Source organism: Opisthocomus hoazin, chromosome 4 (assembly GCF_030867145.1).
Source record: "Opisthocomus hoazin isolate bOpiHoa1 chromosome 4, bOpiHoa1.hap1, whole genome shotgun sequence".
NCBI lineage: Eukaryota > Metazoa > Chordata > Aves > Opisthocomiformes > Opisthocomidae > Opisthocomus > Opisthocomus hoazin.
The window spans coordinates 53,213,306-53,233,122 of NC_134417.1; the positions used below are offsets into that span (position 1 = coordinate 53,213,306).

Here is a 19,817-nt window from a genome sequence, read left to right on the forward strand (position 1 = left end):
TCTCTGGCCTTCAGAGACCTTAAAGAATTTACAAACTTAGTGCTTTGACTGCCATCAATGCCAGCACCATAGTCAGAATGAGACCTGTGTTGCAGAACATAGGGTCTTTGTGCTTCATAAAGAAAGTAAAATGCAGGGTTTTAGGCAGTTTCCTTTCCTCTGTTTTAGCCTCCACAAGACAGAAATAGGCCAATTCCGAGAACTGGATGCCAACAAATAGTGCCAACTTTCTAATGACAAGCACTGTTTAGTAAGAAAATACTGCTCTACTGGGTGCTATTTCTTTTGTTGTTAATTCATCAGTTTATCTTTAAAATTTACAGAGCCTTCTACTCTACAAATACTCTTCCTGCACACCAACTAACTTTTAATCAGAGCAAGAATGAATATGACACCGATTCCTAAAATGAGCAGACTTAAAGGGAGAAGGGGCAGCTCTTTCGTTGGATAAATCTACATGGAACTTTCAGTTCACATTTTCTATCTGCACTGTGGACTTCAGAAAATACCTAGAAAATAGAGGTAAGGAGCTTTAGCTTTTACTACCATTTCTTATATTGTGTATCCACCCACAATAGGCTGAGAATGCACTTAGCCTGGCTTTTACCAGGCTGAATCCTATCTACTTTTAATGCGATTCATATGAAGGCAAAATCTTTCCAAATTCATCCACTACTATTTCAGTTTCATTTCTGTGACTTCAAGATTCACATTTTTTAAGAATATTATTTTTTTCTCATAGAGTGTGAAAAGATGAATGCAGTTTTTACAGCTTCATAGTAGAGGGTTTTTTTGATATAGGAAGTGAAAGAAATGTATTCTTCTCTACCTTGTTACTAGCCTGTTTTCTACAGTATCCACCCTGCTATAGTAATTTAAAATGGAAGCAGCTCCTGCAGATAAAAAAGTTTTCTTGTGTTCTCTGGCACCCGGCTGCGTCTCTCGTGGAAAGCAGCCAGCGAGGCATCTCCCTCTTCCACAAGGGTAGCAAAGGAGAGCATTTGTAAGAGCATGTTTTTAGTCTGGGAGAGTTTAGGGTCTGCTTCGAAGAGATGTGCGAAAGATGGCTAAAAGAAGCATCTATACTGTTAGTAGGTTTCAAACCGATTTATAGGGACCCCCACCTTTGCTGAAAAAGAAAACGAGCAGGGCAAAACAGGGAAGGCCAAGGACTTCTGCTCTACTTGTTTCTGCAGTAGGTATTCTTTTTACATTGCCGGGTTCTATTTTCCTGCCTTTGATGCAACGCACTCCATCAGGGCTGAGTGGATTCTTTCAGTTAGCAAGTGTGGCCATCTACTGGGGAAAAGAAATGTAAAAATAAAAAAATCAGAAATAACAGAACGTACAAAAATGATAATATCTTGAGCACAGGTGGATAGCCAGCTAGAAATACAACACAAGAACAGAAATTCAAGTCCCAGTTTCCTGTGCCCTATTGTTGCCATAGAATTTTTGTGATACTATACGTTGCTCTTCCTCCTTGTAGTTCCTTCTTCTTCTGACAGCTTTATCCTTACCCTGTTACTCCTCTCAACCAGATCAAATCCATCCCTAATTTCTAACACCTGCAATTTTGTTCAAATCACAATTTAGCCTTTACTAGATAGAAATTGTACCCGACAGAGGAGCAGATCACAAGGCAAGACATCACCGAAGATTATATTTTATTTATTAAACTCCCAACAATTATTGCTTTATTTGGCAGGAGCACTTTAAACTTTAAGTAACAACAAATATGATTGAAATGAACTGAACATGTTAAGAATTTACAAGAGCTCCTTTGGTTCCCAAGTGGTCATGGATGTTCTGTGTTAACGGTGTGGTACAGCCATGTCTACAGCAGAAAAACACAACCTGCTTTTGAAAAAAGGCACCAGCAACCACCACTGCTAGCTAATAGCTGAAGATAACATATGTTACCTGGAGAAGACTGAGCTGTGTTCATGCGTGCAAGAAGCTAGGTGATCGTAGTACTAACGTGTACCATCGATGCCTCTGGCAGCCAAAGCAGGTAGTCAGGCATCCCTGCCACCCTGTGGCCCCGTCATCAGAGAGTGATCGCTGCCCGAGCCTCTCATCTTCCATTTGTAGGAAAGGGTCCTGAGAATTCAGTTTTAATCTAGCTTGCTTCATTTTAAATCCTTATCAAACAAATGTTAGAGCCAGGAAATAAAATGGCAACAGCTGGTAATGTTTGTTAATTAATTACGGTTAAGGTCTGTATGTTTTTCTAAAATTAGTTCTACCACCATAGGACTACAGAGAATGGAGCAGGATGTGATTACATTTAGATGTTTTGCTGGGATGAAGGGGAAAGTTTACAGAATGTCACCTGAGGGTAGAAGTCTTTGTAAGAGCTGTAGGGCTTTTAAACAGCGGTGATACTTGCTCAGTCTTACCCATGCTGCTTTTCTGAAATAATCCACTTCTAAAAGACAAATACAGCAGTTTAGATGTACGATGTGTTGACTCATTTAAGACGAACAGTAAGAGCATTCATGTGTCCTGATGCATGGGTAGTGCTGACAGGCTTCTCTCACCCACCTCCGTGCCATTGTGTAGATGGGAGTTGCAGTTTTCTCTAGAGGAACAGTCTCAGTATAAAATATTTTATTAATATGTTTATACACGTGACAGCATTTGTGAAAGGGGCTGTATTTTTTAGTAGACTAATTCATAAAGATTTAAAGTTTGATGAGACTTTCCACCACGCAAGCCCTCCTTTCAACCCAAATAAGCCTCAGCCCATCTGTCATAAAGCTGGTGGATTTTCAAGGACTTTGGTCTAAGAAACGTACTACCTCTGCAGTTGGCCCTTAATTATTTCCTTAGGTCGTGATGGTTACAAAATAGCCTCAGTGCAATTTGTTCCCTGGCTTTCTCCAGGGGGTGTGAGGGAGAGGGAGATGGTCAGGGGGATGTAAGGGAGACAGCGGGGGGGAGCTGTGAGGGAGATGGCCGGGGCGGATGTGAGGCAGATGGCGGGGAGAGCTGTGAGGGAGATGGTCAGGGGGATGTGAGGGAGATGGCGGGGGGAGCTGTGAAGGAGATGGACGGGGGGATGTAAGGGAGATGGCGGGGCGGCTGTGAGGGGCTGCCGCGCCGCCCGCTCCGCCCGAGCGGGCCGTCGCTGCCTCCAGGGGGCGCGGTGGCGCCGCGAGCCGCCGTTACCAGGCGAGCGGGGCGAGCGGCCGGCGCGGCGCCGTGCCGCCATGGCGGGGCGGCTGCGGCCGGTCTACGAGGGGAAGTTCACCGACGGGTTTCCCGACCTGTCGGCCGTGAGTGCCTTCGCCGAAGGGGTCCCACCGTTGCCGCGGAGCCTCCCGCCCGCTCTCTGCGCCTTTCTGGGGCCGGAGTCTCGCCGTGGGCCGAAGGAAGAGGCTGGAGGAGGGGCAGCGTGCGAGGCAGGCGCATCTCGGCGCGGTCATGTCCTCCCCCCCGTCCCCCTAAAAAAACCGCGTGTGGCTCCTTTTTTTCCCCATTTTATCAAAGCGGGGACAATTAGACAAGATCTCGTGCAAGGTGTCAGATCCCAGTTTGGCTGGTTGTGCTTATTAGTGCCATGGGTTCGGCTACGCCTCATTGGTTGTTCTGTTTAGGCTGGAAAGCTGCTTCCCACGGGCGATACGGCTGCGAATTGCCTCGCTGAGGTTTTACTCAGGCTGAGTTGGCTTTGGAGACGCTCCTGGTGACACTTCTGTAATAATTTCCCATCAGTGATTGTGCTTTGAGATAGGCCCTAAAAAAAGAAAAAAGAAAATCAATGAAACCTTGGTCATTTTTTCTGCATCCATTCTCTTTAGAAACTACTATTTTATTTTTTCTTATGTTCATTTTGTCACATGGGATCGTACAGAATAGCTGCTAGGATTGTAAAACACTTGTGGCAGTTCTTTTTCACTCTGCATGTTTTACAAAAGTTGCCATGCCTGCTTAGAAGGGACTAAATAGAATTGTTTTAGACAGTCTTTCTCTGGTAATACGATTATAGTGACTATTATTGGGAATTATGATTGCTTCTGGTGGAGGTCCTTATTCCGTATCAAGGATGCCCCTCAGAATTGTGCATCCCACTGCTGCATCCCCGTGCCCCTGAAGGGTCAGAGGGTACTGAGACACAAATGGGTCCCTTAAATAGCAGGTCTCCCTTTAAATGGGTAATTAAAAAAAACCCCAGAACTGTGGGTAAAATAATTTCTGCAATGGCTTAATTGATGGTGGAATTGTGAATCAGGTTAAAGGTTTCCAAAGTTGATAAATGTAACATCTACTTTTCATGAAGTGTAGGTGAAGAAGCTGTTATCCATCTTAAAGATGGAACCAAATAGTTGAAACTTAGCAACTCTTGCTACTTCGGTTGCTGGTTTGATAGAATTTAGGCTGGGCAATGCTGACCTTAGAATATCAGCATCTGCAGGAGCATATGCGTGTGTTACAGCCCTAAAATGTCCTCATATTTTGTTCTTGCCTCCATGGAATCACACCGAAATGGCTGCAGTACATTTTCTTTTCATTCATATCTTGTGACGTTATGGTGTAAAATTGTTTTTGTTTTTGCTTTGCCTTCTGTATAGCCTGTTACTCCAGCTACTGTGCAGAAGTTTCGAAATACAACAAACCCAGCTCCTGGTGTTGAAAGAATATTCTACGGCAGAGCAGATGATCCTGATGTTGCATCTCACTTGACACATGGCATAGAGTCACGTTCTTCACTCAGTGTAAGAGTGTGACTCGTTTACATTTGTTCAAGAATGGACAGCTTAAAAATGTCCTTAATAAGAGCAACTGATTCCTTCATAGTCAGGGATAAAAGTACATAGCTGGGTGATTTACGCTTCAGCATTTCACCACTGCTGTAGATTATCTGAATTCTGAAATCAATTCATAGGATTTAATTAGCATGACTGGAAAACACTTGACGTTCAGTGACTTTTATTGAATAACTTTTGCAATGACTACTGAATTATTAGTTTGATTTCAACTTTTAAGTTAATGAACAGTCTTCTACCCACAAATTTTTCTGCTTGCTTCTTTACTGATTACAGAGGTAAAACCTGTTGAGCTCTTGGCAAGAGAACTGCTGAGAATGTGCTTATAGTTCAGTATGGTTGTTATCTAGTCTTTCTTACCTTTGTTTTGAAACTGATTTTGTTAGCTAAAAGGTGATGCTTTGGATATGTCAGACTATTTTGTGTGTATTGTTTGCTTCAGAAATTGTTTTTGTAATATGTAATCAAACAACTGAAGAGATCATTGATGATTTTGTCACAAAATTATTGTTCAAGTCTCCAAAAATAACAGTTGTATTAGTAAAACACACTTTTATGATGCATTTCATCAGCTGGGCTTGTAAATGAGTAGTTTTCGATTTTACAAATGAAGAAGATGAGGCAAAGAGGAGTTCAGGTCTTGAGAATAAGTCTTCAGGTTGAAGCACATAAATCCTGATATAAGAGGATGTTGAGTAGGACATTTATTAGGCATATCCAAAATGAAAAAAATCAGGTTCTTGATGTCCCTCCTCAGAAGTTTTATGTTGAATGGATTGATTTTTTTAGCCTGTACCATCTGTTGAAGACTGTTTCAGTTTGCATTATTAATTAAATATTAAATGGAGGAAGAGTTGGAATCTTAGTGAGTTCTCTAAGCGTGGGTTTGGATCAATTGTATTTGCTACTACTGTTTTCAATATTTCTTTGTAGAACATTCAACAAGAGTCTAATAATACATGCTGTCTAGAGTCCCCATTAATTTGTTGAGTAGCCTGAAAAATCAAATTATTTGGAAAGATCAAAATACCCTGTTTTGACATTTTTGAAACTTTTTTGTTTTGAGATTCCCCCTCCTCCCCAAAGTTGATCTAATTGTACAAGTAACTTCTATTGACCCAAGCCCAGTGTGTACACTGAGAAGAAAACTTTGGCCAACCTAGTGCTAAGCTTTGAAAACCCTGCTGAAGTAATTTCTGTTGGTGTGTTGTTTTAGGGTGCAATATTAGTCTATATCTTGAAATACTTTCTTTAAATTCTCCATCGGCAGAATTGGGAGTAGCTGTTTAGAGAATACATAGTCTTAACTGCTAGGCCATAGATGTTTTTAATCATAAGCACCAGCAGACTTTATTCCAAAGATGTTATAACTATAATCATTTTCACACTGAAGTTTTAGTCATATTATAATTTGACTATAGTTTCTAACGTATGCTAAGAACAGAAAGGTTGCAGTCTGAAATTTTATAAACTAGCACATAAACTCACATAAAATTAAAAAGTTCTCTCTCACAATATATATTTTATTTAGCTGGAGATTTAGCATAGAGTTGATTATTAGTGGTCTCTCAAAGTAAAGTTCTGTTTTGCAACTTGGTAGATAAAATTATGTCAGTGTAATCATATCGGATCTCATTAGAACACTTAGGATCAGACTTTTGTTCATGTATGTGTGAGGGGGTATCCATATTGATGTCCGAATGATTAAAATTTGCTGGTTTTCCTGCCTCTTGTGTTGTTTGTGATGTCTTTAGGCAGCTTCATTGATAAATCCACTTCCTAAAACTAATTTTCAACAAAAAATACAAGACAAAAAAGAAGCAATCTACTTTAGTAATCGTCAAGCGTCCTTGGGCAAATCACATGATCAATCTTCTATGTTACCTAAGGGCTTGGATATAATTAATACTACGTTTGGAACAAAAGTCATCCAAGGTAGGAAAGTTTAGTGTTAAAACATATTTCTTCTAAATGCAAGATAATCTGCAATTTAGTATCTAGCACATATTCTATGCTTCCAACAATTCCAGCTTAATAGAGAAGTTATTATTACAGCAGGTATTGAAAGGCATAAAAATGTACTAGTACTTCTCAGTTAGGATGAACAAGCAAGCAACGGAGAACATGTGGTAACAAGTAGGCCTTTTGGCTCTCATCCAGACCTGTCTTTGTAGGAGAACTGCTTAGGTAGCTGACAACCGACCCTCCATTTCCCAACTATTCTAACAGGTCTAATAAAAGATACTACCCTGACCTGTGATTCTTTCCTGCATAGACTGGAGTGAATCATGTGCGTGTTGACCATATAGGTCTCTTACAACAATTATGTTCATCTCAGTTTTGTTCCCCATCTCCTCCCCCATGTCATTATGCTGTAAGATTCCATTATGCTATGGGTTCCTATAGATGCTGTAAGATTCCTTACCTGCCCCAGCCATGTATTTATTCCTTACTTTCCAGATGTATCAGCTGGAGAGCTTATAAATCCACCAAAACCTTTTGAGGAACTGGATAAAGAATCCAGAGAAGGACATGACCTGTACATTGTATCACACAATGATTATTATGTGGGTAAATTCAAAGGCTGATAAGACACCCCATGAAAAGTTCTAATATAAATGAAGGCACTTGTTCTTCTTTGTGTCTTTAACACATATTGTGTGCTATTTTTTTGAGATATAAACTACTACTTCTTTCTACTGTATTAATATAATATAAATTATTTTTAAAAGTAGTGATGTGAAAAAAATACTTGTATGAAACTGAGAGGGCATGACCTGTTTCTAGAACTGTAGATCACTTCATGGTGAGTGTATTAGACAGTAAAAGAACTTAATGAAGGAGTTGGAATTGTGATTTCTGTTGGACGCTATTTGAAAAGCAAAGTATTTCCAGGAAACTAGGAACTCACAGATGCCCTGGTTCCTTCTTGAGTTTGGCATTGTTTATGCCTCTGAGAGTGATCTCAGGCTAACGCCACAGGCTGTGAGCCCAACCCATGCCAGTACTTTTGCCTCTGGTTCCTCTCTTTTATCAAGATCCAAGCAGAGTTTCAGGGCAGCTAGACTTTCTGATGGGAGCTCAGCATCAAGCGCTGGTTACAAGGAATTTCAGGCTGCTGATGGGCTCTCTGGAGTGCGGGTTCCTCAGCCTGCAGCAGCCTGCCTGAGAGTCTGTCCCACAGCCTCTGTCTCTGCCCTTCCAGTGTGCTGTGCCTCCACTGCTTCAGCCTCTGGGGGCTGTGCTTGTGTGAAGTGGTCTGCTCGGGGATGATTACCCTTTGTCTCATAAGTCCGCACAGCAACAGAGTGTCGAATATGAAAGGCAATACATGTCTTACTTTCACAGCCACTTCTGTTTTTCCCAGTTCCATCGTTTCCAAAGGCTGAGAGACTTAACATTGCTGCTCTATAAGGTTAGTGGTATAGTAAAATTGTCCATTATGCTAGTACAGACAGTTTTGTAGGTGTAGGCCAAACATGTAAGAAACTGCAATACAGATATTTCAGTCGTAATAATGTAAATTTTACATGGAGGCAGTTACATAGAAGTGAAATTACAGTCCTGTGTTCTCTCATTGAGAAATTCCACTACAAGTACTATTGGTACAAATTTATACTATTGGTATAAATTGGTATAAACTTGTAATTTTATTTCCCTTTTACCTACCTTTACTAGGTGTTTTAGTGGAATTATTCATTATCTGTTTCTGTCTCCTTAGTAACTTCCATCCACAAGGTCATGGAGAGGCCAAGGCAAAACCAGGCAGGCAGCAAAAAAAAAAAAACCACCACAATTTTGTGCCTCAGTTTTGAACAATAACATAAAAATTCCATGCTGCAGTACAGCCAGAGGAAGCACTTATTAGAAAGCACATAGTGAATAATATTTGTTGACAGTTCCAATTACCATTCTTTTCAAAAGGTGATTGAAAAGAACATGAAGAAACTGAATGGTATTTTTTTCTGTGACAAGACACGTACTTGCAGCTCACTCACATAGGGAACTTACGTGATATTCTTGTATGTGAAACTTCGTTTTACAGGCAAGACTGGATTAATAGGTACATTAACAAGTAGGATAATATCTTGTTTACAGTGAAGTCAGTGGTGAAATTTCCATTGTAGTCAACATAGCAAGAGTATATCTGAAAGTGCAGCACCTCAAAAACATTTTCTTTTAACAAATAGTAAATGAAATTGTACACATCTCTGCTCCGGTGCAGACATTATAAAGTGATTGGTTTGCATGACCCTTACTACTTAGGCTACCTAGTATTTTTTCATTAATTCTGTTGGACTTGTCTTTAGTCAGATGTAAAAGGACATACAACTGTTTTACCACTGAAGCAGTTTTTGCTTCTTATTTTGCCTTTTATCTTCACTTTTGACGATGAGATTATTCCTAACTACTTAATAAACAGATTAGTTATCTTTTTGAACAGAATTGTTACTTAGTTGTTTGCTTTTGTTTCTTCATTGTTTTGTCATAATAATGAAGATACTTAGTACATTTTTCTTCCTGAGGTATTTTATACAGGTTGAAACGCCTACTTTTTCCACAGGGAAACAATAAATAGGAAGTATGACTCGCCAAACTTCAGCAAGTCTTTTGTTTATGGAATAGAAAACCCTCACTTTAAAGATGGGCGAAGTGTATCCAAATCCTTAAATTGGCTCTGTGATCTGCAATCATAAGTTGCAATGAGTTAACTAGTTAATTAGTGAGTTCTCAAGAAGAGTCTTCATATTTGAAGATAATTTTACATCTTACAATCCCATCTTTAGCTATATTGAACTGAATAGAAAATGCAAGGAGTAATTTTCAGAACAGTTTATCCAAACCAGTTCTGCCATAGTATAACAGCACTTAACATGTCTTTAGCATTACGTAAAGACAATTTTGTTTATGTAGCAAGATTTTTCAATTGCTAAATTTGTGTTTGTCTTGCAGAGGAGTTGCTGTTTCCTTCTAACATGTAATAATATTTTTAATGTTGCTGAAAAATTGTTGAATATTGTTAAATGAATATGTGTGAGCATTATTTTCATAATTTGTAGGAAGAAAGCAGCAAAAATTGTACCAAAACAAAGTGATGATTTCAAGGAAAAATTTCAACCTCAGCTTGGAAAAGTCCTTGATCCATAAGTAAGCAAAGATACCTTCCAAGAACAAAATTCACTCACGTTTGCCAAGTCTCTGATATCTTTTTCTGTCTTGGATGAAAATTAGAACTGTGCACTCAATGCTACCACTGAAGCACTCAGTTACAGAAAGGGGACTTTCTGCTTGCCGTAATTAGGCTGATAAGTATGCAAGTTGCCAGTGAGGGCTTTATTGTGTCTGTGTGGTGTAAATGGTCTATATCTGAATCGATCAGATTGGCACCAAGCAAATTACGAGCACGCTGTAACACTTCATTCTGTTTTTTCCTGTTTTTTGCAGTTAGGAAGGTTTGAAAGAACTGAAATGTCGCATTTATTGTTTGGGGATTTGACCATTTTACTTACTCTGACACTATTTTTAGTCATCTTTGTTGCATCACCTGTATTCTCACTTTATTACTTCCTTGGAAAAGGACATGGAACTAAACTGTGTTATTATCTAGCAGCATGTATCGATCTCAGTTGAATCATTACAATGCTTCATAAACCTCAGATGACCTGGAACAGCTTTTTAATTTTACAAAACAGTGCCTATGAAGAGCTACAGTAGTTCTAAGGTACAGTGTGATGAGGGTCCAGCTATGCTACAAATCTAGGCTTCCTGAATGTATACAAAGACTGTCTGCAGATGCTTTAGATTTCTGCAAAATTGTATCTGAAGACTCACAAACAAGATTATTGACTTCGGTAGCAAAATTTAATTTTAAGCGCAAGATCACAGGCTTCTGTGACTCTGAAGAACTGTGCCCATAGTACCTGTAGGGAGTGAACACAAGCCACTGTGTCCTAGCTTACTGTGAAGTAGACCTGGAGTGTAAGCAACTTGAGGCAGTATGATCTTTCAGCCAACATGGGTTGCAGTGCAAGGTCAAATCCAGCACTAATATCACATGATAGATACAAGCTAACCTGATTTTATTTAGTGAATTTTACACCATCCACATTCTATGTGTAATATGAAAATGATAAAAGAAAAATACACATAGTAGTTTTTAGAATACAGTGCTTCCGTCTCTGTGTGGGTTTTTTTGTTTGTTTTGTATTTTAGAACAAAGCACTGATTCTCTTTTCAATTTTGATGGCGATTTCTGATTAATATAACAATTTTAATTACTAAACATAGAGATAAAATGAATATTGCATCTTTTACAAATCAAGAAGCAAACAGTTCTTTGATGTTACCAATAGCATCTTCATTTTCTGGTAAATAAAACCGCGAAGTTTTCAAGGTAGACTTTGGCTTGGTTGCTGGTTTTGGTAGACACAAAATTGCGTGTGAAAAAGCATGTGAGATGTGATTAAATTTTTCCACTTTAGCCAAAAGTAGTTTATTTGGAAACATTTTTTCAATTGGATATCTGGTTTGTCCTAAACATTCCTATTATTTGACTAGTATGTTATAAGGACTTTTCTCACTAATTTCTGTTGTGTTAGGAAAAAAAATATTTTAGCATAGAATGTTTTTCCTTATAATAAGTGTTCAAAAAGTTAATGTTTACATTTGATTGTGTTATATTGGGAACAGCAAATGTTCTAAACAGGTTCATAAAGGAATGCTTTTGTGGAATGGCAGCTTTGAAGCAGAGTACCAATAAACAAATTTCAGGTGAACTGTGTGTGTCATCCCTAATTATATAACAGATGATCACTTTTTTTAATAATAGCATAGGGTTTATTTTGGCCATTGATAAACTATTTGACAATTAACAAAGAAATGTGCTTATTGACAGTATAGCAGAAACTATGAATGTTCCCCCAGGCCATACATTTGGAATGTTACTCCATCCAGATGAATATGGTAAGTTCCGGGGCACAATAAAATCTTGTCTTGTTGATGAAACCAGGCTGAAGTAATTAGTGTTGGTTTTGTGGTGTATAATTTTCCTAAAATCTTAGAGGCAAGGTACAAAATTTTGACAGTCACACTACATTTTTGGAGGAAAAATTTGAGAAGAATTTAAATCTATAATGGAAAAAAAAATAATGTCAGAAATAAAGAACCTTTAGGGTTTGGATGTTCATGTCGGGGGGGGGGTTGTGTATTTTTTTAAAGCCTCTGTATCTGAATGTAAACAAAATGGGAAATGGCAGAAAACTCGTTTTGACATCTAAGTGACAAAGTTAAAATGTCTATTTAAATCAATTATGTGACTTCCCTCTCAATGATTTTTCCAGCACTTCCACAAAAAGAGTAAAAATAACAAACTATAAATAAGAATAATAAGATTTTGAAGGTAGCAGAGGGACAGAAAACAGAATGAAAATTAAAAAATATTAATTTGCATTATGACAAAATTTTGAAAACTAGTCAACTCAAATAGTCAGTGTTGGGATTGATGGTGTTTTAATATTATGTGTAATGACTAGGGAATACAGTGAATAGTTAGGCAGCAAAAAATTTAAGTGGCTCAAAGTTACTTAATTAGTCAAGACCGGTGGAGGCTTGTTCAAATTCTGTGTAAACTTTTATACATGCTTTACTATGTAGGGTAATAAAGATTTTAAATGTGCAGGTATGCTTATCCTCTAAGGCACAGCAGAAGGAACTGAACAATAAAATTTATTATGAATAAGTAGAAAATTGTACACATACATTGCTGTTAAAAAGGGATTAGGTGAGTTACTGCTGTTTGTTACTGGACTGTGAATGAACTTCTTGCACCCTCGAAAGTGACCTTAGTGTCTTGGGGGCTTGGATGAAGACTGTAGTTCTGTGTACCAAAGTGTTTAGAAATACTAATAAAGTTAGGATACATAGAAAATGGGAAGAGTAACACAAAAATAGTACATTGTCTTTCTAGAAATCAATGGTATATAATTACCTGAAATATTACACTGACGTTTCCATTGATTATTGTAAGTATCCTGAAATATGACAGACTGGAAGTGATAGATTAATAATATATGTTCTTTTGCTCTCATCTATCTGGACATCAAGTAACTGCTACTGCTGTCAGAAGCTTTTGGAAGCGGTGGAGGGATTTGTGAAGCTATATTAAGATGTTTCAAAATTTTGTATATTAACTGCATGTGAGTAGAGACATCATCGTATGGACCATTTGATCTTTTAATGAAATGGCCTTATTGGATGTTCAGCAGTGCTGAAATTTAGCATCTCGAAAATGAAATTCTCCTTTTCCTGAAGACTTTTAAGACATTTTCTAAAACGTCCATTTGCTGTATATGCGCAACTAATTGAGGCAGTGTTTGTTTTTATAGGAGTTGGTGATCTTCTTCACTGGCGAGGTCTGTGTGAGTTCCTCCGTGGTACAGACAGAGAGAGAGCTGTCTTGACTGCAGTTTGGCAGAGTTTGAAGAAAGCTAACTATGAGAATTTTGACCTGTTACTAGAAGCATTCAGGCATTATGGTAAGGTTAGTGCTTTGAAAAAATATAAACATAAAGGAGTGTGTCAAGAGGATGGGGCCAGACTGTTTTCAGTGGTCCCCAGCGACAGGACAAGGTGCAACAGGCACAAACTGAAGCATAGGAAGTTCCAGCTAAACATGAGGAAGAACTTCTTCACTCTGAGGGTGATGGAGCACTAGAACAGGCTGCCCAGAGAGGCTGTGAATTCTCTTTATCTGGAGATATTCAAGACCAGCCTGGACGAGGTCCTGTGCAACCTGCTCTGGGTGACCCTGCTTCAGCAGGGGGTTTGGACTAGATGATCCACAGAAGTCCCTTCCAACCCCGAACATTCTGTGATTCTGTGTGACATCAGCACTCCTGCGCTGTGAACACAAGCATAGCAAGGCAAATATAAATGAAGACTATAAAGACAAGGTAACTTCATAGTTATTGTGTGTTTAATATACTGTGATATACTATGGAATGCACAACAGTATTTGGAGTATCCAAGTTAACAGCAAGCAAGGGACTGGTGAGGATTAATAATCTTAGCATTTTTTGCTCTTCACGATTTGGTATTTCTTCTTGAAATACAGTTGAAGGGATTATGTTCGTAGTTTATTCCAAGCTTTACTTTTTGATTGAGTCACCAAGCAACAGAATTTCATATCTTTTCAGTTTTTTCTCTCTGGAAAAAAAAAATTATAATTGACATTTCACATATAACATTAATTATAATGTGTACAGAATGATTGATGCCTTACTTTCAAAAGAAATCTGGGCTTTGCCTCAAAGTTTATGATTAGATTCTTATCTTGTCACAATACCCTGTCACACTGACTTTCTTTTAATCTCAAATCACTGTATTACTTGTTGAAAATTATTTATTGACACTTTTATATTCAGATTTTTAATTTATAAATTATTTTGGATTTCTTTTTGTATTCAGCAATCTTGCTCTTCTGAAATGGTGTGCCTGGCACTATGTATCTCTCTATCTGTATATGTAAACACATATATGTATGTGTTCCTTTTGATAGAGCCTTTTTATAATGGCTGTTATAACAACTGTTTTGTTTTATTTAGAATAGAATGGTGATGGAATGATAGACAAGGATGACCTGCGAAAGTCCTGTTTTCAGCTTAACCTGAATCTAGATGATGAGCTCCTTGATTCCTTGTTTGACTATTGTGATTTGGATAAAGATGGTCTGATTAATTGTCTGGAGTTTGCAGACTTTCTGAACTGGAAAGACAAAATGGCTATTAAGACTTTGAAGAAAAAATAATTACAGAGGGTAGATGACTTAGTACTGGGAAACTGTGGAGACGTTCTTGTTCTTACAACAGCTACTGAAAGGACATTGCTGGTGCAGACTAGGTGCTCCTTTAGAAGGGATAGGATTTAGAGAGTCCAGTTAGTCCTTGCCTGTCATCAGCGGAGCCTCAGATACAAATGTATTTCAGAACCCTGAAATTCTGTGTTGCATGTTGAGAATGTCCCATAAATCAGGAGAAAATAAAAAATCTCATAGAATCATTATCAGATATGCAGATTAATTGCCTTCTGTTATCTACTTTATAGTTTTTCAAGGATTCAAGCAACGTTTTTTACCTCTTCGTCTATGATGTGCTGCTAATAAATCCTGGCTGTATGATAACTTTTGTTTATAGGGAAAAAAGTAGATGCTCCTCTTCTGCCTGAAGACACAAAAAGAAATGATGAACCACTGCTGAAGCAGAAAGATCTTGTGTTAAAAGAACTGGGAAGCTCAGAGAAGACACCAAAAATGCTTACAAGATCAACAGATCATGTATTTGCAAATTATCAGACAACTTATTCTCAGTGTAATGCTGTGGTAGGTGGTCTCCCAACAACTTGTAAGTACAGTGGACTGTACTTCTCACTTCTGAGCATTATTTAAGAAAAAATCAGGAACAAGTTTAAAAAGTACTAATGTACAACAGTGAATTAATTTATCTAAACTAAATTTGTTTGGGATTGTGACTTGGATCTTGGGATGGCTTGGATGTTTGGCACGGTTAATCCATTCAAAACGTGAAAGTTAATCTAGATGTCTTTGAGAAATTATGCTAGTAATTTTAGGAGAACAATATCTTCTTGGAATCAACTAGAAATGTTTTTAGCTGGAAGCATTGGTTAAGTTCTAGAATATTACTGCAATATTTCCTGTTATCGTGCTTCATGATGTAGCTGAAGCTAGGAATGCTAAAAATATGAAAAAAAGCCAAGGAGTAAAATTATAAAAATTCTTATTGAATGTATGTGAGATGAAGTATCAAATTTGATCTCATTTCGTGCAAGATGTTTTATTGTCCCTGTCACTGTCTTTACATACAGGCTCTTCCATGCTACCTGTTGATTGATTTCCACAGGTTATCCAGTGTGTGGTGTTCCAACTATTCGTTCAGATATTCCTGCTCCTCAAATTCGCCGTATCAGTGACAGAACTAATTATGGTGATGAGGCCAATGCTTATGCGTTACTGTTCCCTTCTGTCTTCAGTCAAAAGGGAGTGTACGAAAGAGACTTTTTTAAAACAAGGCCAAAGGCAGAGGTATAGTCCATTTCTTCAGAATGTTCTTCCAAGATAAAAGGATCTCTAGCCATGTGGGGGTGGAAAGTCATATTATCAAATAAAGTCTTATTATCAAATAAACAGGTAAAATTCATCATTACAACATTGCCATCTTTCTTTACATCCATTCAACTAACTGAAAAATATGTACTCTTCACATTCAAAATTATTCATAAAGGTGGTAGATATTAATTTTATTGAGATCCAACTTCAAGAAGTAATATAAAGAAATATGTCAGGTTGTTGCTACTCATACGCTGAAATCCTGTGTCAGGTGAGGGCTGGTAATTAATCCAGGGCTTAAGAGTCTACGAGTCATCATTTCTGCAATGTGAGAAGAGCAAAGCGCTTGTGAAATTTCCATCCTTGCACATATTCCAATTTCTCAGCAAGGTCCCAAGCAACATGGTTTAGTGGTAAAGTTAGCCCTGCTTTGATTATGTGGTTGGATGGATGATCTCCAGAGATCTCTTCCAGCCTAAATTATGCAATGATTCTGTGAGTTGATGTCTTAAAAAGCTCCACAAGAAGATTTTTACTGGTGTGTAAAACTAGTTTCTGTCACAGAGGGATGTTCAGTGGAAAATTTTACCCAAGATGTCTCTCCTCAAATAAACTTGCAGGTTTTGCTAATGGAAAATTCAGCTAATTGCTTGAATATACCTTTGAAGTGCTCTGCTAAGTCACGGTCATAGGCTCAGATCTACAAAGGACTTGTACAGTGATAGAGGCTATAAGGAATCACACGCCAATGCTGTGCCATCTCATATTTCTGAACAGAAAGATAGGACGTGAGACTGTAGGGACTTACCTGGGGACTCTGTGATTTTTCTGTCTGATATCTCTGGGGGCTGCTACCACTCTGTTACCTCACAGCCCAGAGTTCCTCCCACATAAATACTAAAACAACTTTGCTGCTTCTTCAGTATTGTCTACTCTTTTGCTTCTACATTTGTATGCATTTTCTAGTGAGGAAATACTATGAGATAACTTCATTACCTGAAATACAGTTTATCAGACAATTGTAAGAAAATGTGAAATGCCAGACTAAAATGGAAAAAGAAACCTTGACAACCTCTCCCTCTCTACTAGTCATTATATTAAATATTCAGTCACATTTGAAAGCGGATCTGGAACTTGAGTACATATTTTACAGAAAAGAATGTTGCTAATTAGTGGCTGTGGATGTAAAAGGTGTGTTGTGATGTTCAACGCATATCCATAAAATGGCTTGTCAGAATGTTGTGTACATGAGCATTTTACCATTTTATAATCTAGCTCTGAAGCAGGAAATCCGTGCATGCAGAATATAGCTAACAGTAAATAGAATTAATGCTTTGTTGAGAAGCTGATTATACCCGTTAAGCACTAGATAGAACTCTTCTCTGAAGTTATAATGCGGCTGGAGATGTCGTCCTCCATTGTAGACTATACAGGCTGTACAGAGTTCAGTACAGAACCACCTCTGAGTGTGGTTCAGAGTACTCACCCTGTACTCATGAAATGGACAGTTTCAGTATTTTAGTGACGGTCTTTGATTTACTTTGGTACAGAGCATTAATATTTTCAAACATGTAATAGCTAATTATTATAGCCCAGAGTCATTTAATACTACCAGTTTTTGTACAGGCCTGTAGAAATGAATGCAAATTCTGACTGTAAAGCGGTTTCATGAGGTGACTGTTCGTGTTACTAAAGAACAAAATAGTTCTAGGGCCTGCTGTTTTCTTCACTGGAGTTCGTTCTAGTCTATTGAAGAGAATAGAAGTTATGTAACCGAGTAATAGTGTATAATTTATATTCAATGTGATCAGATTGATAGTAGGTAAGGGTCAGTGTAACCCTGTCTGTGTATTTGATAGTCTGTGGTTTAGTCAGTGATTATTTTATGGCTGTTGATGAGCCAGGACAGAGTTCTATTTTAATATGGTGAAGCCAAGATATGAGAGCATGGAGTCCTTTATGGTCCCTGCAGTGGTATCCTGTAATTGCTTTTAGTTTAACTTTTAAATTTCACTAGCTTGTTGAAGACATTAGGTCAAATCTGGTTTGTTCTCCTCATGAGTAATATTACAGATTTAACAGAAACAACACCTGTGCTTAAAGAAACAAAATTTAGTCCATGTTTTCCTCCTGTAATTTCAGCTGGCATAAACTGTAATAGATTTATTGGCTAAGATGAAGCTTTGGATTTGCTGTACTTTGGATCAGGTCTATATTTATACAAAAGACAGTTTTAGAGAAAAATTGCCAACAAGGTTGATTTGACTGTGTTAAAGGTCTTGCTTTATCAAAGCGTGCATAAAATCTCAAAAGCATAAATATAACACATGTGCACACACACACACAATACAATCGAAGAAGCCAAATGTTTGCTAATACTCACAAAGCACAAGTCATGTCAATATTCTTCTAAAGCCACGTTCCTCTAATGAGTCAACAGGTCAGTGTAATGAGGCATGCAGCAGGAAGCATCCAAGTGAGAAAATATGGAGAAAAAAAATACTTCTGCTGAATTACTTCGGTGTAAAACTGTAGCAAGACACAAAGTTGATGTGAACCATTTAATTTTACTTAGTTCACCCATTTGTCTATACCAATTGAAGATCTTACGTATAGTATTCTTGTTGTGCGATGCAGACAATAATATAATCTGATCTATGTTGATAACTGCAAGCAGTAAAAATACAGTGGATACACAGGACTTGACTTTGGGCTTTTAAAAAACTTTTGCTTTTCCCTGAATATTCTGTGTTGAATTTTTCCAGTGTTGACGTTCCATCAACATTACTTTATTAACAAAAGACAATTTTGTAAACCACAGCTTTCGTTCCAATAAGATTCAGATTTACTTAAATAGGAACTTCTTTGTTTAAGGATGCAGGATGTGGTCTAGTTTTTATTTAAGAGTGGGAAAATAGCCTTTAGCAAATAGAGATCGTTAATATATGTAAAAGCCAGACTCGGTGTAGTTTAAAGAAAATGGTGACCAGAATTACATGAATTGTATTGTTTTGTAGATTGCACAAATTCTTTGCAACATTGGTGTGAACATTTCAGATGAAAGGTTTGAAGAGATACGGAAGCAAGCCTGTATGAAAGATCAGAACGAAGAAGTTTGTGTAGAAAGCATCAGGAGCATACATGGATCACACACAAAACCCAGTTGCTAATTCTAGTCTTTGGACATTGCATTTATTTAAATTCACTTCAGTCGTAATTCTGATGCTGAATATAATAAACACTTTCAGTAACATGTTTGCATAACTGGAATTCACTGTTCATTGTCTTTCTGAATGGTGGGCTCACCATAGATATATGAATCTTACTGCTATCATTGCAGTTAGTAGGAACAGATATCCATAGGAATAAAAGAGAATACAGCGTGTTTGTAAATGGAATGCAAATATTTATCTCATGTCCTTTATTCTATCTTTTTTACTGTGTTTCTAAGGCTGAATAATAATACTTTGAGCACGGACACCTTTTGCGTTTTTGAATTTATTTTTTTCTGTTATAAATGGAAAGACACTTTTGAAAGTACTTAAGATAAATGTTCCAGATATGCAAGACCTCTTAAAGATTGTTGTCATAGAATGGCATCTTGCTCTTCTTCCAACATTCCATAATTTCTTGTCAACAAAATGGTAACTACCAGAGATCTCGTTGTGGTAAGTTATTTGACATGTTTAAAAATCTGTGTGAGAAGGTGCGTTACTGTAACATACTAAGGAAACTACATAGTCATGGGTGTGAGATCTAGAATGTTGTCGTGAAATAGACTCTATAAGAACCATTGGATTAAGAAGTGCTAAAATAAATGCCCAGGTGTGTAGCACAGGGCCCATTCTCTTTATGCAAGCTCAGGGCTATTAGGTAGTACTAGTCAGCTTTCACAAAAAAGAAAAAAGAATGGATATTTGGAGGTG

The 19,817-nt window shown here is 37.7% G+C and overlaps 1 protein-coding gene across 1 annotated transcript; it reads left to right on the forward strand.

Moving 5' to 3' along the window:
- The first annotated feature begins 3,215 nt into the window (after positions 1-3,215).
- EFHB (EF-hand domain family member B) lies at positions 3,216-19,061 on the forward strand. Its single transcript, XM_075417897.1, is given in 14 exon segments — positions 3,216-3,281; positions 3,603-3,664; positions 4,577-4,721; positions 6,527-6,707; positions 7,233-7,353; positions 9,346-9,469; positions 9,837-9,916; positions 11,668-11,735; positions 13,157-13,311; positions 14,380-14,557; positions 14,560-14,586; positions 14,963-15,169; positions 15,686-15,867; positions 18,909-19,061. Coding segments are annotated over 14 exon segments (1,749 nt in total).
- The last annotated feature ends 756 nt before the right edge of the window (positions 19,062-19,817 follow it).